At 44.0% G+C, this 23,858-nt stretch overlaps 1 protein-coding gene across 1 annotated transcript in view; it reads left to right on the top strand.

The window, feature by feature from the left end:
* LOC120943338 (coronin-7-like) overlaps positions 1 to 23,858 on the top strand; it is a 268,405-nt gene that overhangs the window by 14,218 nt on the left and 230,329 nt on the right. The window contains exons 2-6 of the mRNA XM_040356578.1: positions 5,115 to 5,211; positions 7,827 to 7,898; positions 11,455 to 11,525; positions 18,958 to 19,135; positions 20,882 to 20,958. Coding sequence (XP_040212512.1) covers positions 5,115 to 5,211; positions 7,827 to 7,898; positions 11,455 to 11,525; positions 18,958 to 19,135; positions 20,882 to 20,958 — 495 coding nt within the window. The remainder of the gene's footprint in view (positions 1 to 5,114; positions 5,212 to 7,826; positions 7,899 to 11,454; positions 11,526 to 18,957; positions 19,136 to 20,881; positions 20,959 to 23,858) is intronic.

The raw sequence follows: 23,858 nt of genomic DNA, 5'->3' as shown, positions 1-23,858 counted from the left end.
ATTCTTCCCACTTATGAGACACTATTCTGCCAACTGCCACCAACAATGGGGCACCATTTCTCCCACTGCCACCAACAATGGGGCACCATTTCTCCCACTGCCACCAACAATGGGAAACCATTTCTCCCACTGCCACCAACAATGGGAAACCATTTCTTCCACTGACACCAACAATGGGGCACCATTTCTCCTACTGCCACCAACAATGGGGCACTATTCCCCAAGTGATACCAACGATGGAGCACCATTTCTCCCCCTAATACCAAATGTGGCGATGTTTAATCCCACTGATGGCAGGAAAACTTCCACCCTCGCTGGCCACAGTCTGCCGCCCCCCTAAAGTTTGAAGGACAATAAACTGGCCATTTATTTAGAAAGTTTGTAGACACCCACTCTAGAGCAGTGATGGCGAACCTTGACACCACAGATGTTTTTGAAACTACATTTCCCATAATGCTCATGCACTCTGCAGTGTAGTTGAGCATCATGGGGAATTTAGTTCCAAAGCATCTGGGGTGCCAAGGTTTGCCATGACTCCTCTAGAAGGAAAAGGCAGGTGACAGTGGAGTGATGCTATCTGTGAGTCACCAGCCTACTCTGAGCCACTCCCAGCCTACAGATCAAAACAAACAGGCCTAGCCTTCAGCTAGGCCTGCCTAAATTTACCTGAACTCACCAAAAATCTCACCTGTAGCACCTACCTAGAGGGTGCAACATATATACATTTCAGCTTACTAGTACTTGTGTTTGGTGGCTGCATTCACAGATCAAAACAAACAGGCCTAGCCCTCAGCTAGACCTGCCTAAATTTACCTGCACTCATCAAAAATCTCACCTGTAGCACCTACCTAGAGGGTGCAACATATGTACATTTCAGCTTACTAGTACTTGGGTTTGGTGGCTGCATTCGTTTGAATTTGTCTTTTATTTTTACTTGGTGATCCTTCTGTGATAATCCCCACTCACTGTGCTGTATCCATGAATGAGCTGTATTGTCACCCAGGACTATACAACACCTCCTTCTCTTTTCTTCTCTGTGAGATAGGGGGAGGTCTTTTGTAGTACAATGTATTTGATAAGGGTGCAGAACAGACAAAACACAGGAAGTTGTCAGCTCCCAAGATTTCTGTCAGGATCAACAGGTTTACATGTTCTCTTTTCTTTGGAGAAATCAATATGTCAATAATTGCAGAGTTTTTCAGAGAATTTGGTCCGTTCTTTTTGTGTTTATCATTGCTCTGGTGCATTTCTTTATTGCTTTGTGCTCTGATGTATTTGGAATTCAGAATGTGAGTTACTTGGGTTTGAGCCACTGTTAGGATTGCCTTTTGTGTTGTGGGTTTTCCTCAATCTGTCAGCTCTTTGTGAATCCACATACAGCATATACGGGTCTGTTTATTCATGCATGAATGTATGGAATCTAGGAAGGGACAGCTGCAGCCCGTGTGGGTGGCTTTACAGTCTGGATACACAGCTGGAATGCAGATTAGATGATGATCTATCTGTGGTACAGATCACACACAATCCAGGACAAAATAATTACAAGGATGATGGAGAAAAGAAGCTTTTTTCTGAGACATTTGTGCTGAACTGACCCAATGAAAATAGATCTGAATTGCAACATTTTTCTTAAAAGATTACTGTATTTTAAAGCGGTATTAAACTGTCATTTTGAAAAACTCCTGACTGGCAGAGTTTTTTATGGTAGTGGTCTGTTCTGTTATAAATGTTTCCCTCTGCCTGTCAGCGGTAATGTACACTGAGCAGCGCATGCGCAGATCAGAGTACATTTCTGGCACTGCTCTGTCCCGTGCATTCGAGTGGTTAAAGAGAGAAACCCTGAAAGGAAGAACGGGAGTGCAGCGCTGGAGGGCATCGTTTGACAGGTAAGTCTTTAGTATGCAGTGCATACTAGCACATTACTGCATAAACCTGCAGGGGGCTGACTAACCACTAGGGTACCGCACGCCGTCAAATGACGGCGGGCGGAATACCCTATTGTTCTGACAGGACGTCATATGACGTCCTGTCATTTAAAGCCTCTAGAGCGTGCGCGTGCACCCGTCGCGTCACTGGGAACACAATGCGAGTGCCCAGCGGCCGCGATGGCCGCCAGGCACCCGCGATTGCCCAGTAACTGAGCAGGTACGTGGAGCTCTGTGTGTAAACACAGAGCTCCACGTCCTGTCAGGGAGAGAGGGGACCGATCTGTGTCCCTTGTACATAGGGAAACAGATCGGTCACCTCCCCCAGTAACCCGCCTCCCCCTACAGTTAGAACACTCAATAGGCTACACATTTAACCCCTTCCCCGCCCCCTAGTGGTTAACCCCTTCCCTGCCAGTCACATTTATACAGTAATCAATGCATATTTATAGCACTGTTCACTGTATAAATGTGAATAGTCCCAAAAATGTGTCAAAAGTGTCCGATGTGTCCGCTATAATGTTGCAGCCCCTAGTAAAAAAAAATATATAAAAAAATCATTATGTCCCCTATTTTGTAGGCAATATAACTTTTGCGCAAACCAGGTTATTGCGTTTTTTTTTTTTTTTTTTACCAAAAATATGTAGAATAATACGTATCGGCCTTAACCTGAGAAAAAAAATGGGATATTTATTATAGCAAAAAGTAAAAAATATTGTGTTTTTTTTTTTTTTAAAAAATTGACGCTCTTTTTTTATTTATAGCCAAAAAAATAAAAACCGCACAGGCGATCAAATACCACCAAAAGAAAGCTCTATTGGGGGAAAAAAAGGACGTCAATTTTGTTTGGGAGCCACGTCGCACGACCGCGCAATTGTCAGTTAAAACGACGCAGTACCGGAAGCTAAAATCTCATCTGGGCAGGAAGGGGGTGTATGTGCACAGTAGGCAAGTGGTTAAAAAAAAATAATATGTATTTCCGCTTTAAAAGAGACTGACTTTTTAAAGCCGAGCTTCCACCAAATTTTTTTTTTTAAAAGCCAGCAGCTACAAATACTGCAGCTGCTGACTTTTAAAAAATGGACACTTACCTGTCCAGCGCGCCCGATATGTCGTCCGCCGAGGACGAGCAACCGCTCTCATTCTATAACTCATGGGGGCACATGTGGCACCTCAACTTACATTCATGTTAGCAGGTCATTAATCACTTTAGTGTCAGAAGGCATTAAGTATACTGTCTGTTATACTGCACTCATGTAGTCAGTGGAGATCACAAACTGCTAATCTGGCAGCCCTATGCACTCAATGAAGAAAGAAATTGGCTGCACACCGACGTGATTGAAATCCATTTTAAATATTCCATGCAAACAATGACGCACAACACGGTTGCAGTTGCCGGAACAGAGGTGGACTAGTTGTGCACAGCTACACTGGGGGGCGCGCAGTGGGGAAACATTGTGCCCGGCGCATCGCTGGGGAGCCGATGCATGTGCCTGGCGGACATGATTTCCGCGAGGTACCCGCGATCGGCGGTGACAGCAGGGACGTGGAGCTCTGTGTGTAAACACAGAGCTCCACGTCCTGTCAGGGAGAGAGGAGACCGATCTGTGTCCCTTGTACATAGGGACACAACATCGGTCACCTCCCCCAGTCAGTCCCCTCCCCCCACAAAGTTAGAACACACCCAGGATACACATTTAACCCCTTCCTCACCCCCTAGTGTTAACCCCTTCACTGCCAGTCACATTTATACAGTAATTAGTGCATTTTTATAGAACTGATCGCTGTATAAATGTGAATGGCCCCAAAATGGTGTCAAAAGTGTCTGATACGTCCGCCGCAATATCGCAGTCCTGACAAAAAAATCGCAGATCGCCGCCATTACTAGTAAAAAAAAATCATAAATCTATCCCCTATTTTGTAGGCGCTATAACTTTTGCGCAAACTAATCAATATACGCTTATTGCGTTTTTTAACAAAAATATATCTAGAAGAATATGTATGAATGAATATGTATGTTGTCAACATTTTCTGTCTTTTTTTTTGTCTATAGCGCAAAAAATAAAAATCGCAGAGATGATCAAATACCACCAAAAGAAAGATGTATTTGTGGGAAAAAAAAATGATAAAGATATAATTTGGGTACAGTGTTGTATGACCGCACAATTGTCATTCAAAATGCGTCAGCGTGAAAATTGGTCTGGGCAGGAAGGGGGTTTAAGTGCCCAGTAATGAAGTGGTTAACAGAGAAAGCTATCATGTTTTTAAAGTGGATTTATCCTCTAAGGCCCCGTACACACGACCGAACATGTCTGCTGAAACTGGTCCGCGGACCAGTTTCAGCAGACATGTTAGGTCGTGTGTACGGCCGATCGGACAGGATTCCAGCGTACATTTGCCTGCCAGACCGTTTTCGAGCGGGCAAATGTTTCTAAACTTGCTTAGAAACATGCCCGCTGGAATCCTGTCCGTCGGACATGTTCGGTCGTCTGTACAGACTTACCGTACATGTCCGAGCGGCCGCCATCCCTCGCATGCTTCGAATGACTTTGACGCATGCGTGGAAGCATTGACCTTTCAGCGTCGCGCACGTCGCCGCGTCATCGTCGCGGCGACGGCGCAAACACGTCACCGCGCTGTCTGTCCGCGCGGATTGTCTCATTTCTGTATGATGGTGTGTACAGCCATCATACAGAAATCTCCGGGCGGGCATGTCCGCTGAAAACGGTCCGGCGGACCGTTTTCATCGTACATGTTTGCCTGTGTGTACGAGGCATAATACAGCGCATGCAATAAAAAAAACTCCAGGAACTGCAGCAGTTTTTAAAAATCTGCTGTCTTGTAAGAGGTTGAAGTGTATGCTACCTCATGAACTTATCTCTTTTATTTATATAAAATAAAATGTGTGTGTGTGTGTATATTATACGAAGGGACAAACCAGATCGTACGATTTTTGTTTAATCGTTTTTTGTCTGAAAAATGCAATACAAATACATTACATCACTTTTTAATTTCTATTCTGTCGTACGAAAATGTTTGTACTTTAGTAACCAATACATTTTCTATATGGAGACTAACATCCCCAAAAAAAACAGACGATCATTTGTCCGATAATCTCATCGTGTTTACTAGGCTTTAGAAGGACCAAGAACATGTGTGTCATTGTCTTCTGATGTGTTTTTGTTGTAGGGATGGATCGGGGACATCGGAGGTGCATCCTCTGCGACCAGTGGGAACAACATCAAGTGTGGACACCGTCGTATAATCTATAACACTGACAGTCCTGGTAAGTCTATTTGCCTTATGTAAGAACCCCAGCACATGCCACTTTTTACACCTATTTGTGGTCTCCAGAAGGATAGAGTGGATCTCCCCAAAAACTCTTGCAGAAGGTATAACTTACTGTTATCAACTCACTTAGGAAAAGAAGCCGGTGCAAAATGTCTTTAAAAAAAAATACAATACAAGGGCTTCACACAGTGTGGCTGGTGTTTTTTGCAACCCCCCATCCCTCTGGGCCACCAGTGGAGTGGCACTAGCACAACTTCCCCTACACGGGCCAGCTACAGGGCACGGACAGCGACCATGCACACTGGTTGTTGGGCCCCAGTGCATGAGGCTGTGGTGTTTAGGTGTGGGTGGATGGTACAGATGCACCATTCAGCCCCACTGCCAGCAGCCTGTAAAACTTCATGAGAAGCAGTTTGATGGTGCACAATGTGCTCAGGGAGGAATACTTGGAACTGAAGCAGTCTCCATTCTGTGCATTTTTTCCTGGGCACATACTTCACTAAACATAAGTACCACTCAGTGCTACACCCAACAGCAGCAGCTGTCAACCTCGTGGCTGGATGGTTTGCCTCCGCCATCAACCCGCACACAAGTGCCGGAGCCTCCTGCATCAGGTCTAAACACCCAGTGTGTATGAGGCCTAACACCAGCCATACACGGTGCAAAATGTATTTCCTGCAAAATAAATTTGCACAATTCCCCCGTCAACACAGACAGTGCTGACAGTGAAACCCTCCTGCCGAGCCATTGCCTTCTTCCGGCAGAGGAGGGACATGCCACCCCAGATGGGAGAAGACAATAATTATTGCTAGCGGCTATAGCAGCCTCCTAGCAATCATAAAATAATCCATCAGGCTGGTTGTACCCAAGTTGATCGATTTAATCAGCTTGGTACATGCAGCATGACGTTAACAATTCAGACCTTAGCCAGTTCCTGCTGAACTGGCAGAGATTCTAATCCTGTATGGCCAGCCTAAGTCTTGTCTCTTGCGTGCTGCATTTTATTGACTGGTGTCAGCCCTCCCAGTTGTCCTTTGCTAAACAACTCCCACTCTCAGATCTCTAAACAATAAAGGCTGATCATTCTATAGTCCAAGATAATAACTAGGAGGGCTTTTCATACAGGAAGTGTGAACGATACAGACGAAAATCGAGCAAATAAAAGATGTTCATTGTAAGGCCTCGTTCATGATTACATGCGTGCCCTACACCGGGCCGTGTTTTTCTGGCACAGGGATGCACAGGTGTTCCATGCATCCTTTTGCTTACATTCCCATTGTTGTCTATTGGGACACAACGGATGCACGGACCCAGCCAATGTGTCCCAATATGACATCTTATGTGGGTGCGATTGCAGAAACGCACTACAGTCCATTTAACATGGTTTCCTATGGATGTAGTTCACATCTGTGCTTTTTATGGAAAGGGCCAGGGACTTTTTTCTGTTTTTTGGTTCCATAGACTTCAATGTATTGAAAAAACGCAAAATGCACCTGCAATATGCAAACTGCAACCTGCACAAGTGTGATTCAGGCATAAATAGTTTTTTTTTTATACCTGAAGTTTAGCTTTAAATGGTCTGTTTATAGGCAGGCCCGAATTTACTCCCTTTGCCGCCCCAAGGCCAGGTCCTTCAATGCCGTCCCCCAACCCTGAAATCGCACATATACTAACGGAAATTTTTTGCCACTGTACACGTCAAATGCAGTCACTTTTACCCCATCAAATGCCGCCACTGTGCCCGTCTAATGCCGCCACTGTGCCCGTCTAATGCCGCCACTGTGCCCGTCTAATGCCGCCACTGTGCCCGTCTAATGCCGCCACTGTGCCCGTCTAATGCCATCACTGTGCCCATCAAAAGCCATCACTGTGCCCGTCATATGCAGCCACTGTGCCCGTCATATGCAGCCACTGTGCCATCAAATGCAGCCACTATGCCCCCCACCCCCCTTATCAGACCAGCTCAGGACACAAGCACTCCTCCTCTTTATCACACCAGCTCTGGACGGCGCAGGTCAGTGTGATTGGGTGGCGGACACCATACCAACCCACCCCCCACCTTTTAACAACAGCTCACCTCGGGCTGCACTAGCTCGCAGCAATGGCGAGCGGCTCTGCCTCTGTTACACCTGGGCGGCAGCTGAAGGGAACACACACAGTGTGCAGTGGCGCCGCCCGGGTGAAGAAGGTGAAAGGCTCAGCAGCAGGCAGTACTGGGAGGGAAAGACCCAGAGCCGGAAACGGAGGCAGGCAGGCACAGCTGACTGCTGTGACATCACTCATTGCTAGGCGCCAGGCGGGGCCGGCCCTAGCAACCAGTCCAGGAAATGCATTGGCTGCACTGGCTGACAGGCTGTGTCTCTATTTCATTCCGGGACACTTTATTGTCCCAGAATGAAGGTGCCCGGGACCTGGGACATGCATGGCAATTGCGCCTCCACTGCCGCCCCGAGGCCTGGCCCCTGTGGCCTTGCCGGGAATCATATTTTTCCAGCGTTGCTCGGTCTTTTCAGTCAGACTTAAGAATAGTGGCATGTGATTAGCTGATATTGGAAATGCTTTCACTTGTATCATTGTGCTGTTTTTCATGTTGCCCTTCTGTATTTTTAGGGGTGCTGGGGATCACTTCACTCCAGGTGGAGCAAGACAAGAAAACACCGTCTCGCCTGCACTGCCACTCAGGTATGTTTTGGTTATTTGTGATGAAACCTATAATTATCTATCACAAGGTAGAAGGAGCAAGTGAATACTTGCCCAATTAATCAGAGTGTTGCTCCATTTGCAAAACATTTTGACTGATGTCCAAAGGAAAACAACACTTTCAGAATGTCTCTCTCGTGGGTTCAGTGGTTCCTTTCTTTGACCTTTTACTATTGAGTCAAGTAATGATGGAAACGTTGAAGTCTTTAGGACCATATTAAAGGATAACTATCTAAAGGTTACGTTTTTTTTTTAAACAAACATATCCTACTTGCCACCTTTGTGCAGTTGGTTATGCACAAAATGGCCCCGATCCTTCTCTTCTGGGATCCCCCCAGTGACGCTTCTGGCTCCTCCCCTTCTGGAGTGCCCTGTTGGAGAAGCGCTCTCCCTCGGAGCACCCGTAATGGACGTGCTCCTGTGTCCTGCTGCTGCGTCCATTGACATAGACAGCAGGACTTGGCCCCGCCCCCCATGTCACTGGATTTGATTGACAGCAGCTGGAGCCAATGGCACTTCATGAGGAGGAGCCAGGAGCACCGCTGAGGGACTCCAGAAAAGGAGGATCAGGGCTGCTCTATGCAAAACCCTTTCACAGAGCAGGTAGGTATAACATGTTTGTTATTTAAAAAAAAAGAGACTTTACAACCCCTTTTAAAGTGGTTGTAAACCCTAAAAAAAACCTGCAAGACAAAGGCATAATGAGCTAGTATGCATAGCATAATAGCTTACTATGAAATGCTCACCTTAGATCAAAGCCCCCGCAGCAGTCCCGGCACACTGCTCTGCCCGACGACATGTCTCTCTGAGTTATTTGCGGGTATTGCGGGCTCCGGCGCTGTGGTTGGCCGGAGCCGCGATGATGTCACTCCCACGCTTGTGTGCGGGGAGCTGCCAGTAACGTCACATCAGCTTAAGCAATGGCACGAACGAGCCGTTGCTTCAGTGTGCATGTGCCGAGGACATCGGCACATGCTAATACAGGGGATTTCTCTTAAACCATGCAGGCTTAGACGATATCCACAGTAACTACAGGTAGGTAAGCCCTATATACACGGTAGGATTTTTGGACAACAAACTTCAAAATGAGCAGTTTTTCAAAAAAATCCTACCGTGTGTACGCTCCATCGGACAAACTTTTTCGGTTTTCATCGGACAAAAGTTCGCTCTGCAAATGGACAAACTTTTCGGCAACAAAAGTCCTACAGTGCAAAGTCCTATCGTGTGTACAGTACAACTTTAGTCCAATGTACAAATATGCATGCCCCAGGGTTGCCAACTTTCAGTAAATTTACAGTTTGTAAAATCCATAATTGTTGCATCTGGTAATGAATGTCAGTTACGAACATGCAGCCTACATGTCCGTAATGGAGAATCAAGGACAGATGCAAAAAGTACAGATTTTACAAACTGTTCGTAAATTTACTGAAAGTTGGCAACCCTGGCATGCCCAGAACCAATGTTAAAATCAACCAACAATAGCAGAAGTTGACCAAAGGGTGGCGGTAAAGAGCAGAAAAAACACGTGATTTGGGGAAAGTTTGCAGAAAAAGTCCTGCCGTGTGTATGCTATGGGTGTTCCCGGCCAATGCCCTGCGAACAAAAATCCAAGGGAAAGTTTGTTTGGGGTCCGATCGTGTGTATGGGGCTTAAGACTTATTATAGGCTTTCCTGTAGTAAAAAGTGGTCTGTAAGGGTTTACAACCCCTTTTAAGTATGGCTACTTTGCATTGTAAGGCTAATGATGGGGTTGTTTTAGTTAAAAAATATTTTCTTAACTGGCATGAAATTTTGGTAATGGTTTTATGAATCTTTGTGTTGTGAACACATAAAAAAAACATACTAGCATTGCTAATTTCACTACGTGGTCTGTATAATCCTTGTGTTTTGTGTGTGGAGTGTATTGATGTAGGTGCACGGAGAAAAGTTGCTTCTTTTAGGCTGCTTTCACATTGCAGCGTGGAGCCGCGGTGACGGTATAGCCGCGCTATTTGTAGCGCGGCTATACCGTCGTATTTACCGCGATATTCGGGCGCTAGCGGTGAGGTTTTAACCCCCGCTAGCGGCCGAAAAAGGGTTAATACCACGGTATTGCCGCGCTTTCCCATTGATTTCAATGGGAAGGCGCGGTATAGGAGCGGTGAACACACCGCTCCTATACCGCGGTAAAGATGCGGCTAGCAGGACTTTTGGTGCGCTCCTGTTAGCGCACCGCTTCAATGTGAAAGCCTTCGGGCTTTCACATTGAACACTACAGGGCATGATTTTTCATGCGGTATAGCAGCGCTATTTTTAGCGCTGTACCGCATGAAAAACGCCCCAGTGTGCAAGGGGCCTTAGTCATATTAGCATCATTAATTCTGAAGTCTCATAACACTTCCAAAATACTTGTGAGATTGCAAGTACTTCGTTATTTTATTAAAGGGGTTGTAAAGGTACAATTATTTTTTTCCCTAAATAGCTTCCTTTACCTTAGTGCAGTCCTCCTTCACTTACCTCATCCTTCCATTTTGCTTTTAAATGTCCTTATTTCTTCCGAGAAATCCGAGTGTCATGCTCGCCCCCTCCCTTGGACAACAGGAGAGTCAGGACGCCCATTAACACACAGCTCCTTTCTCTATCTGCAACGTAGAGAGCGTCCTGACTCTCCTGTAGTCCAAGGGAGGGGCCGAGCACAACACTCCACACCAGGGAGAAAGCCTCACATTACTGTGTGGAGTTACAGACAGAAGAACAGGAAGTGAGGATTTCTCAGAAGAAATAAGGACATTTAAAAGCAAAATGGAAGGATGAGGTAAGTGAAGGAGGACTGCACTAAGGTAAAGGAAGCTATTTGGGAAAAAATATTTTTACCTTTACAACCCCTTTTTGATTCTGCTTTATGTTTCAATTATTTTTATTGAAAAGATTTATACAACAGTACAAAAGGAAGCTATTTAGGAAAAAAAATTGTACCTTTACAACCCCTTTAATAAAATAATGAAGTACTTGCAATCTCACAAGTATTTTGGAAGTGTTATGAGTCTTCAGAATTAATGATGCCAATATGACTAAAAGGAGCAACTTTTCTCCGTGCACCTACATCAATACACTCCATACACAAAACACAAGGAGTATACAGACCACGTAGTGAAATTAGCAATGCTAGTATGTTTTTTTTATGTGTTCACAACACAAAGATTCATAAAACCATTACCAAAATTTCATGCCAGTTAAGAAAATCTTTTTTAACTAAAACAACCCCATCATTAGCCTCACAATGAGGCAACTCAGCAACAACTATATAGAGGTATGATGGCACTCAATATATTCCATCTAGAAAAGTAAAAGTGTAAAAAAAAATGAGAAACTGATCTTTTCAGAATAGAAAATCAGTTGTTATATGGACATTTTGGAATGCAATGGTTCTTACCAAAATGTTTCTAAAGTTATTATTTTCTGCCTTACAAAAAAAAAGATTTTCATGTCTCGGTCCTCCAATGTATTATTATATGTTTTTCCTTCCATTTATTCCTGTCTCTTCTCTCTGCTCCCTCAGATGTGGTGACAGACTTTGCCTTTTCACCTTTCGATGACAATCTCCTGGTCACAGGATCTGCTGACCAAACAGTGAGTAGGAACATTTCAACATTTCAGACATCACTTGCCTTCTTTGCCTGCTAAGAAAAAGTGGTTGTAAAGTTGGGAGGTTTTTGACCTTAACCACTTAAGCCCCGGACCAATATGCTGCCTAAAGACCCAAGGGGTTTTTACAGTTCGGGACTGCCTCGCTTTAACCACTTGGGATCCGCCTGCCGTCAATTGACGGCTGCAGTGCGGATCCCAATTTCCAAACTGCCGTCAATTGACGGCTGCGGGGAAAATCTGTGTTGGCCGTGTCCCTCGGACACAGCCAATTACAGATCGCCGCGAACGGCCAATCAGAGTGGCCGTTCGCGAGGCGATCTGTGCGGCCAATGAGAGAGGATCTCATATGTAAACATATGAGATCATCTCTCATTGCCGTTTTACACAGAGACAGCGGTGCTGTCTCTGGAGAGGAGACCGATCTGTGTCTCTTGTACATAGGGACACAGATCGGTCACCCCCCCAGTCACCCCCCCCTCCACCTACAGTTAGAACACTAAGCAGGGATACATTTAACCCCTTCCTCACCCCCTAATGTTAACCCCTTCAATGCCAGTCACATTTATACTGTAATTAGTGCATATTTATAGCACTGATCGCAGTATAAATGTGAATGGCGCCAAAAATGTGTCCGATGTGTCCGCCATAACGTCGCAGTCCCATTAAAAATCGCAGATCGCCGCCATTTCTAGTAAAAAAAAATAATTAAAAAAAAATAATTCTGTCCCCTATTTTGTAAGCGCTATAACTTTTGCGCAAACCAGTCGCTTATTGCGATTTTTTTTTTTTTTTTTACCAAAAATATGTAGAAGAATACGTATCGGCCTAAACTGAGAAAAAAAAATGTTTTTTTTTTTTTAAATTGGGATATTTATTATAGCAAGAAGTAAAAAATATTGTATTTTTTTCAAAATTGTCTCGCTTCTTTGTTTATAGCGCAAAAAATAAAAACCGCACAGGCGATCAAATACCACCAAAAGAAAGCTCTACTTGTGGGGAAAAAAGGACGTCAATTTTGTTTGGGAGCCACGTCGCACGACCGCGCAATTGTTAGTTAAAGCGATGCAGTGCCGAAAGCTGAAATTTCACCTGGGCAGGAGGGGGGTATATGTGCCCAGTAAGCAAGTGGTTAAAGGGTCACTAAAGGAATTTTTTTTTTTAGCTGAAATGATTGTTTACAGGGCATAGAGACATAATAGTTAACTGATTCCTTTTAAAAATGATTAAAAATAGATAAAAAAACAATCATATTATGTGCCTGCAGTGTAGTTTCGTTTTTGCTGTTGTTTCCTGGTTCTCTGATGTACAGAGAGCCACTAGAGGGCAGTCAGCCAATAGAGAGCAGTGATACTTTGTCTAAAACTCCTCAGCACCAATCCAGTTTCGTTTTACACACAATAATCACATTAGTGACCACCGTGAGAAATCTCCCAGCACTGTGGTTATCAGGAAACAGGCAACCAGGAAGTGTCCAGAACAGAGAGGATTTACAGCAACATTAAAAGCAAAAACGAACAATGAGGACATGAAACCAGGACTGCAGTAAGGTAAAGGAAGCTATTTAGCTAAAAAAAAAAATTCCTTTAGTGACCCTTTAACAGACAATTGCGCGGTCGTGCGACGTGGCTCCCAAACAAAATTGGCGTCCTTTTTTCCCCACAAATAGAGCTTTCTTTTGGTGGTATTTGATCACCTCTGCGGTTTTTATTTTTTGCGCTATAAACAAAAATAGATCGACAATTTTGAACAAAATGCAATATTTTTTACTTTTTGCTGTAATAAATATTCCCCAAAAACATATATAAAATTTTTTTTTTCCTCAGTTTAGGCCGATACGTATTCTTCTACCTATTTTTGGTAAAAAAAATCGCAATAATCGTTTATCGGTTGGTTTGCGCAAAATTTATAGCGTTTACAAAATAGGGGATAGTTTTTTTGCATTTTTATTTTTTTTATTTTTTTTTACTAGTAATGGCGGCGATCAGCGATTTTTTTTTTCGTGACATTATGGCGGACACTTCGGACAATTATGACACATTTTTGGGACCATTGTCATTTTCACAGCAAAAAATGCATTTAAATTGCATTGTTTATTGTGAAAATGACAGTTGCAGTTTGGGAGTTAACCACAGGGGGCGCTGTAACATTTAGGGATCACTGTGTATGTGTTTACTAGTGTAGGGGGGTGTGGCTGTAGGACTGACATCATCGATCGAGTCTCCCTAATAAAAGGGATCACTCGATCGATGCGCCGCCACAGTGAAGCACGGGGAAGCCGTGTTTACACACGGCTCTCCCCGTTCTTCAGCTCCGGGGAGCGATCGCGACGGAGCAGCTATAAACAAATAGCCGCGCCGTCGTCCCGGATCGCTCCCCGAGCGGACCAGACCTCCGCATGTACCGGGGGGGGTCCCGATCGGACCCCCCACCCACGCCACGTCTAGGCAGGCACGTACAGGTACGTTGATGTGCCTGTCCGTGCCATTCTGCCGACGTAAATGTACATGAGGAGGTCGGGAAGTGGTTAAAGTGGATGTAAAGCCCCTCTCATCCTTTCTAAACTACTGCCATAGTGCTGATCTATAAGGCTATAGATGCCTCCTGCATGTATCCTTACCTGTCCAATGTCTCCCCTCTGTCTGTTATAAGAACTTAACAACTGCACATTCTGTGGGTGGTTCTGTTGTCTGGAGCTCTGTGGGTGGAGTCGTGATGTCAGTATACTCCCCGCCCACCTCTACTCCCCTTGTCAACATGCATTTTTTACACAATGCAGAGGATTAACCCCTTAGGTTCTACAGTGAGTGTAACAAGCATGCTATACTGCATATACAGATTGATTTTAATGTTGTGGGTTTCGTACCACTTTACGCTCAGGCCAATTCTGACTTTAAAAAAAAAAAAAATCTAAAAAGCTACTTTAAACTCCCAAACCTTTTTTTTTTTTTTAAGCAGAGGCCCAATTCTTTTTAAAATATAAAAGGTGACGTTAAGCCAAGTAAAAAGATACCAAGCATGTCATGCTATAAAATTCTGCACGCCCGTGGCATGGTGATAAACTATGATACGTTCATTTTATTTATTTATATATATATATATATATATATATATATATATATATATATATATATATATATATATATATATATATATATATATATATACTTATTTATATATATATTTTTTCTTCTTTTATTTTACCTAGTAATCCTGCTGGTAGCACACTTCCGTTCTTAGAGTCACACTTGTTTCTACAATGTACTGTATCTATGAAGAAGTTGTCACCCCGGGCAGGAAGTGTGTTGGAACTATAGAATCCTCCCTCCCCCATATAATTTAGGGAGAGGCATTTTGTAGATCACAGAGAGCGTTCAGTACCCAGAAAATTACTGGGCCCCAAGATTAGCCAGTGTTTTCTGTATTTATTTATTTATTTATTTATTCATTTACTTATTACAGGCATTTGTATAGCACAGGGGTCTCCAAACTGCGGCCCTTTGCTAGCCTTTATGCGGCCCTTGGGGCACTATTCCTCCAACTGATATGAGGCATTATTCCTTCCACTGACACCAACAAGGGGGCACTATTTCTTCTACTGATATCAATGATGGGATACTATTCCTCCTACTGATAGGGGCCCTACTCCTCCTCCTACTGACCACCAACCCTGAGACCACGTTTATTCTTACTGGTGCTGGGGCCCGGGACATTTTCTGCACCCACCGGACACAATCCGGCCCATTCTAAAGTTTGAAGGACAATAAAGTGGCCCTTTGTTTGAAAAGTTTGGAGACCCCTGGTATAGCACAAACCATTTACGCAGCACTTTGCATATACATTGTACATTCACATCAGTCCCTGCTTAAGGAGCTTACAATCTACGGTCTATAACTTACATTCATACATACACATACTTGGGCCAATTGACACCGGAACCAATTATTTTATCAGCATATCTATTGAGTGTGGGAGGAAACCCACAAAGGTACAGGGAGAACGTGCAAACTCCATGCAGGTAGTGCCGTGGTTGGAATTCGAAATAGACCCTAGTGCTGCTAGGTGGAAGTGCTAACCACTTAGCCACTGTGCTGCCCTACTTACAGAAACTGCAAAACTAATGCAGTCACCACATCTAGGGATTGGTAAGATGAAATATATAACATTTTTGCTCTTGGGTTAGACAGTGGCTAAATGGTTAGCATTTCCTCCTAGCAGCACTAGGGTTGTCTGTTCAAATCCCAACCTCAGCACTACCTGCTTAGGGTTTGCATGTTCTCCCTGTGCCTGCGTTGGTTTCCTCTGGGTACTCTGCTTTCCTTCCAAAGACATGCTGTGAGGTTAATTGTATCCAGTCTAAATTGGCCATATTGGCCCAGATTCACGTAGAAGTGCGCATCTTTGTGCGGGCGTAGCGTATCCTATTTACGTTACGCCTCCGCAACTTTGACAGGCAAGTGCAGTATTCTCAAACCAAAGTTGAGGCGGCGTAGCGTAAATAGGCCGGCGTAAGCCCGCCTAATTCAAATGTAGAACATGTGGGCGTGTGTTATGTAAATGTAATGTGACCCCACGTAAATGACGCTTTTTACGAACAGCGCATGCGCCGTCCGTTAAAGTATCTCAGTGCGCATGCTCCAAATTAACCCGCAAAAAGCCAATGCTTTTGACGTGAACGTAAATGACGCACAGCCCTTCGCAAACTTCTTACGCAAACGACGTAAGACGTGAACAATTTTACGCTGTTCCGACGTCCATACTTAACATTGCTACGCCTCATCTACGCCTCATATAGCAGGGGTAACTTTACGCCGGGAAAAGCCTAACGTAAACGGCGTATCTGTACTGCGTCGGCCAGGCGTACGTTCGTGAATTGGCGTATCTAGCTGATTTACATATTTCTAGGCGTAAATCAGCGTACACGCCCCTAGCGGCCAGCGTAAATATGCAGTTAAGATACGACGGCGTAGGAGACTTACGCTGGTCGTATCTTATACAAATTCTGGCCTATCTGATTCTTTGAATCAGGCGCCAAGATACGACGGCTCAGAATCAGAGATATGACGGCGTATCTGGAGATACGCCGTCGTATCTCCTACGAGCATCTGGGCCATTATGTTTATGTATAATTGTGAGTTAGGGACCTTAGATTGTAAGCACCTTGAGGGCAGGGACTGGTGTATATTAGATATACTGTATGTAAAGCACTGCATGAATTGACGGAGCTATAAATGTACCTGTAATTAATAAATATACCGTAATGTGCAGTTAGGCAACGATATTGTAAGGTCTCCCTCTAGTGGCAGCCAGGAGATATAAACAGAAGCAAGGACGTTGAAATTTGCAAAAGGGATTGTTAATCTCTTAATTTAAAGTACAGTTTCCCATCTACTTTACTGTACCGCCTGAATATGTAGCACAGCAATAGTGAGTAATCTACAGTATCTGTTTATACACTTGAAGATTAAAAAGATAAGCAACATTCACTATTAGGCCCCTTTCACCCGATCTGACCGATCGAGCCTGCCTGTCTGTTTTTCTGATGGACCCGATCGGGCCACCCATTGTGTTCTATGAGGAGGTGGATGTCAGCGGATATGTGTCCTCTGACATCCAGTCTGACAAAATCTGCTGAAGAGAGACCTTGGATTGGATGAAAACGGACAGGCTGTTAGTTTTCATCCGATCTCCCCATAGAGGAGAGCGGGACTCTGACATTTCCATCTGTGCACAGTAAGTGGAAACGGACCTGTCATCCGGCTGCTCAGCAGGGATCAGCGGAGCGTTTCCGCTGAGTAAGCGGAGACCCCTAAAACGGATCTGCCCCGTGTGAAAGGGGCCTTAACCATTAGGCCCCAATCACACCTGAGCATAGCGTTTTCAGGCAGAAAGTCGCGCAATTTTACTGCGATTTTTGCAGCGTTTTTTTTACCGCGTTCTTTACCACGATTTTGTACAGGTCAAAAGGTCACCATTGTAAAAAGCAGAAAAAACGCCCAAATCTGCCTAAAAAAACAAGTCCCAGAACTTGTTTGAGCTTCTGGCTTCAGGCGTTTTGAAGTGGAGATGCGAACCATCTCCATAGAGAATAATAGATTTTTTTCCCCTCCAGCGTTTTGTAGCTTCAGGCTTCAAGCTTCAAGCTACAAAACGCTCAGGTGTGAATGGGGGCTAAGGGCTTGTTTGTTCTATGCAGATCAATGCAATGGCACTCCGCAGCGCATTATGATGTGCTGCAGCTCATATAGCGGAATACATGAAATTTTTCAAAAAAAGTGGGGGGAAAAAAACAGTGCTATGTGTTGTAACAGCGTATCGTACCATCCCTATATAACACAATTTTCCTTTTTAAAGTGGTACTCTAGGGAAAACAAAAGTTAACCCTTGCTCCGTTAAATGCATGTTTTGTCTAGGGCAGTAGTCATCAACCCTGTCCTCAGGGCTCACTAACAGGCCAGGTCTGCAAGATAACTGAAATACATCACAGGTGATATTTGCTGCTCAGTGACTGCAGTATTCTAGTCTGCATCTCCCCAAGGCAATACATAAAACCTGGCCTGTTAGTGGGCCCTGAGGACAGGGTTGATGATGAACTATGGCAGGGGTCTCCAAACTGTGGCCCGAGGGCCGGATGTGGCCCTTTGCTATACTTTATCTGGCCCTTGGGGCAGTATTGCTCCCAACAATATGAGGCACTATTCCTCCCAATGACACCAACAATTGGGCTCTATTTCTTCCACTAATAGCAATGATGGAGCACTATTCCTCCTCCTACTGCCCACCAACACTGGGGCCATGTTTATTCTCACTGATGCTCGGCCCTGTGGCATTTTCTACTCCCATTGGTCAGAATCCGGCCCCCCTGAAATCCTCAAAGGCAGTAAACTGGCCCTTTGCTTGAAAAGTATGGAGACCCCTGATCTAGGGCAGTGATGGCGAAACTTGGCACCCCAGATGTTTTGGAACTACATTTCCCATGATGCTCAAGTACTCTGCTTTGTCGCTGAGCATCATGGCAAATGTAGTTCCAAAACATCTGGAGTGCCAAGATTTGCCAAGGGATTGAGGAAAAAAAATACCTTATTCCACCTTCCCTGGCAGCGGTCACTCCTATCTGCTTTACTGATGTACTTCAAGATGTGGGAAGTACTCAATGTCCTCACACACAAGCCATTGGCCCTGCATGGTTTATGATGGCTGAGGGACGCCTGCAGGACCAAAAAAAAAAAAGTATTTCTGCTGATAGACAAAATTAGCATTTAACCCTTGCAGCGCATGAACAAATTACCGGGGCTAACTTTGGTTTCCCTTGGAATGCTTTAAAGAATTACCTTTTCCATATTTATTGTGCATTTGCAGTGAATCTGTTATCTAAGATATAATTGAGGTTTGTTATCCTTCTTGCCTTGTTTTGCAGATCAAGCTGTGGCAGTTGACTGAATCTGGAGATGCGGCTGATCCCAAGGGGACAATGTCATCGACAGGGGGACAAGTGAAGGCTTTGCAGTTTCACCCCTCAGCTGACAACCTACTGGTCTCTGCAGCTGGAAAATCTGCTCAGATCTGGGATCTCTCCAGAGAAATGTCCCTCGCAGGTATCTGTTGTCAACAGCTATTCCAAAAATGGGAATACACTTAAAGTGGCACTCTTGTTAAACTCTAGAATGTAGCATTTCTTGTGACTGTCACTTTTTCAGCTAGGTGAAAAGAAACTTAAAGGTGCTTTTTTTTTTTTATTTGGGGCAGAGTTAGCTAGATTCAGAAAGACCTGGCTTAAGTTTGTGCAGGCGTAGCGTATCTCATACGCTACGCCTGCACTTGCATCCTAAGTTACGGCGGTGTAGCGTAAATGGTCCGGCGTAAGCGTGCCTAATTCAAATTAGCAAGGCAGTGGGCGTGTTGTATTAAAATGAACCGTGACCCCATGCAAATGAGGGGCCGAACGAACAACACATGCGCCGTCCGTGGACGTATCCCAGTGCACATGCACCGACTTACGCCGCAAAAACGTATTGGTTTCGATGTGAACGTAAATTACGTCCAGCCCCATACGCAAACGGCGTAACATTTTCAAAATTCGACGCGGTTCCGACGTCCATACGTAACATTGGCTAGGCCATCTTTTTGGTGGAATAACTTTAGGCCTGAAAACGCCTTATGTACACGGCGTATCTTTACTGCGACGGGCAAGCGTATGTTCGTGAATAGGCGTATCTTGCTGATTTACGCATTCTAGGCGTAAATCAGCGTTCACGCCCCTAGCGGCCGGCCTAAATAGAAAGCTAAGATACGACAGAGCAGGCTGTCGTATCTTAGCTAGATTTAAGTGTATCTCAATTTGAGAATACACTTAAATGTACGACGGCGCAGATTCAGAGTTACGACGGCGTATCTACTGATACGCCGGCTTAACTCTTTCTGAATCTGGCTAAGTGACTTTAAGTTTAATCAAATTCTATTGAACAACTGATATGTGGCACTGAAAGGTGGCACTGATGTGCAGGCACTGAAAGGTGGCACTGATATGCAGCACTGACTGGCATCACTGATGGGCACTGACTGGCGTCACTGCTGGGCACTGTTGGGGCTGAACAGATAATCGGGGCACTGATGACCTGTGCAGGTCTCCCCTGTGAGGAAATGCCACTGATCAGCTCTTCTTTTTTCACATGCTACCAGTGTGAGGAGAGGAAAATAGATAACAGGCATTTCCTTGTTTAAATGTGATCACATGGGTAAAGAGCTTCGTCATCGGCTCTTTACCGAGATCGGGGATGCGCCGTATCCCGGGGACAAAGCGCGCTTCCGATAGCCATGCTGCACGTCTAGAGTGGGATGACGTCACATGACGTTGTCCCAGAACAAATGAGCGACCCTGTCCGCCATCATTTTGTCTATATGGCGGGCAGGAGGTGGTTAAGGCTGTCAGCAGATCGGCCTATACAAATTCGGCACAGTGCCTAAAAATAGAGAGCCAACTGAGCATGTGCAGAGTGGGAGGTGACAGCGTATTACTGGATTTTAAACAGTAAAGGCAATTAATTATACATACCATTTTTTACATACCGTAAGCTATACCTGTAAAATGGGCCAGCCTAAAGTGATCTAGCAGGACTTAATTTTCTGACTAAAGTTCCCTTTTTTAAATAGAAAAATTAAAACAAAATCAGCTCTAATTTTTAACAAATGCCACAGCTCAGTGAATTGATCAATGTTGTAAATAGTTCATGTTTTATCGCTTATCCTCTCACTATGCTTGTTTAGACAAAGTGTGTCTTGTACCCCTTATGGAAGTGGAAGTGACCCTCGTGTCTCCATTTTTTCCTTTTTTTTTTTTTTAGCGCTGGATAATCACAGTGACCTTGTGCAGAGCATTTGCTGGAGTCAGGATGGTGTACTGATAGGAACCACATCCAAGGTATGTACCCCGATTAAAGGAAATCTATGGTCATCAGCACTGTAAAAACAATACATATAATAGTTATTTTTGACAGTCTAATATAAACTTTCTTCAGTGGTCATCAACCCTGTCCACAGGACCCACCAACAGACCAGATTGTAAGTATTACCTTGGGGAGATGCAGACTTGAATACTGCAATCACTGAACAGCAAATGATATCACCTGTAATGTATTTCCGTTATCTTGCAAACCTGGCCTGAGGACAGGAGTTGAGAACCACTGGGTTTTCTTGAAATGTTGTGGGTTCTGCCTGTCTGCTGGTCATCACTTTCCACAACTTCCTGGATTCCCTGCATGTTTTGTAGCTTATCCTCTGCTGTTTACTTTCAATATCTAAGGACTACCTATCCCATGGTACCTTGCTGCCTGCAAGCAGTGATTTCTGTATGGACTCTGCCTCCTGAAACTCCTTGTTCAGAAGGCAGGCTCTGTGGAATATGTGACATGCCTACTCACAGGGCATAGTGTCTACGTGTCACAGAATTCAAGGTATTAAATGTGCGGGGATCTTCACAAAGTAAATTTACAAATTGCAGTATCATTCAGCGTAATAAGAGGCAACACATAACTGAAACGTGGAAATGAATATATGAATAGAAATTTTGACCATAGATATCCTGTTCACTTTAATCTTTTATAATTCAGTTTCTTGGGAACACACTGTATAACTATAGTTTTACCTTTATTGTATTTAATTTTAATTGCTTCTGCAGAACTTTAAACTACAGCAGCAGTAACACTGATATCTGGTGCTTTTCATGTCCATTTGACAAGATCTTCATCCTTGAATCTTGAAGTAAAGAGTCAGAAGCAATTGCATCGTCATTGTTACTGCAGCCTGACAGTTCGGTACTCATCCGGTCCGCTTGCTCTTTTTAGTATTGTAGCCATTGGAAATCCTTTGTAACTGCTTCCGGACTGCCCCACATACGTTTACTGCAGCAGGGCGGCCTTTCAGTGTGAAATCATGTACCTGATTTTGTTTGCTGGGTCTGGGGTGCGCACATACACCGGCGGCGACCCGAAAGGCATTTCGCTGAATACTTATTGGCCTAAATTGATAAAGAAATTTTTTTTTTTTTTTTTTTATTATTGGATGTGTTTTATAGCACAAAGTAAAAAAAAAAAAATATATATATATATATAGATTTTTTTTTTATTTTATTTTTTCAAAATTGATTGTTTTTTGTTAATGTGATGCATACAAGCACATTATAACTTTGCCTTGCAGGTTTGGGGGAAAAAACGGCGGTTTACTACCGCTTTAAAGAGGTTTTGTGTTTACCAAGTACACCTTTTTCTTAAGATGCAGGCTGATGGCTTTGATTCTGTATTCCATTACATTGTAATGAGAATGTTGCAACTTCCTCCACTGAAGCAGGTGCTGGTGATGGGTTGCGGTGCTACAAAACGATATTTGAATCAAGTGTAGGATGCAGTGCTATCCTGCATCTGTCTGAGGCTCCATTCACACCAATGCGTTTTTTCATGCTTGTTTGCTTTTTGCAGAAACGTAGGACATTTTTTTTAACATGGGTTCCAATAGAACAGGTTCACATCAATGCATTTTTTGTGCCTCTGGAATGTGTCAGGGACTTTTTTAAATGCAAAACTGTTTTTTTTTTTTTCGAGATTTTAGTTCAATAGACTTCAGTGGAGAAGTGGCAGAAAAGCATGCAGTGCGTTTTTACCGCGATTTTGCAAAAAAACAAAAGTGGTCCAGCAGCTGTCGCTGCAATACTCTTAGGTGGGAATGGAGCCCTAATGTTACATTTTTTTGTTTGACATTAATCCAGTTAATTTAAAAGAAAAACGTATAACGACACACTTCCATTCACAATGTTAGAAATACAGTACATCCAGGAAAATATTCACAGCGCTTCACTTTTTCCACATTTTATTATGTCACAGCCTTATTCCAAAATGGATTCAATTAATTATTTTCCTCTAAATTCTACAGACGATACCCCATAATGACAACATGAAATAAGTTTGTTTGAAATCTTTGCAAATTTATTAAAAGTAAAAAGAAAATAAATCTCATTTACATAATAAGTATGTACAGCCTTTGCCACGACACTCAAAATTGAGTTCAGGTGCATCCTGTTTCCACTGATCATCCTGGACATGTTTCTACAGCTTGGTTGGAGTCCACCTGTGGTAAATTCAGTTGATTGGACAAGATTTGGAAAAGCACACACCTGTCTATATAAGGTCCCAAAGGTGACAGTGCATGTCAGAGCACAAACCAAGCCATAAAGTCCAAGGAATTGTCTGTAGACCTTAGAGACAGGATTGTTTAGAGGCACAGATCTGGGGAAGGGTACAGAAACATTTCTGCAGCATCGAAGGTCCGAATGAGCACAGTGGTCTCCATCATCCATAAATGGAAATAGTTTGGAACCACCAGGACTCTTCCTAGAGCGGGCCGCCCGGCCAACCTGAGCGATCAGGGGAGAAGGACCTTAGTCAGGGAGGTGACCAAGAACCCGATGGTCACTCTGACAGATCCAGCATCTCTGTGGTGAGAGGAGAACCTTCCAGAAGAACAACCATCTCGGCAGCACTCCACCAATCAGGCCTGTATGGTAGAGTGGCCAGATGGAAGCCACTCCTCAGTAAAAGGCACATGACAGCCCACCGGGAGTTTGCCAAAAAGCACCTAAAGGACTCTCAGATCATGAGAAACAAAATTCTCTGGTTTGATGAATCAAAGATTGAACTCTTTGGCCTGAATGGCAAACGTCATGTCTAGAGGAAACCAGGCACCGCTCATCACCTGGCCAATACCATCCCTACAGTGAAGCATGGTGGTGGCAGCATCATGCTGTGGGGATGTTTTTCAGCGGCAGAAGTT

The sequence above is a fragment of the Rana temporaria genome, chromosome 6, assembly GCF_905171775.1.
Source record: "Rana temporaria chromosome 6, aRanTem1.1, whole genome shotgun sequence".
Lineage (NCBI taxonomy): Eukaryota > Metazoa > Chordata > Amphibia > Anura > Ranidae > Rana > Rana temporaria.
The sequence above is the reverse complement of the archived record's forward strand: the minus strand, read 5'-3'. Positions and strand labels throughout refer to the sequence as shown.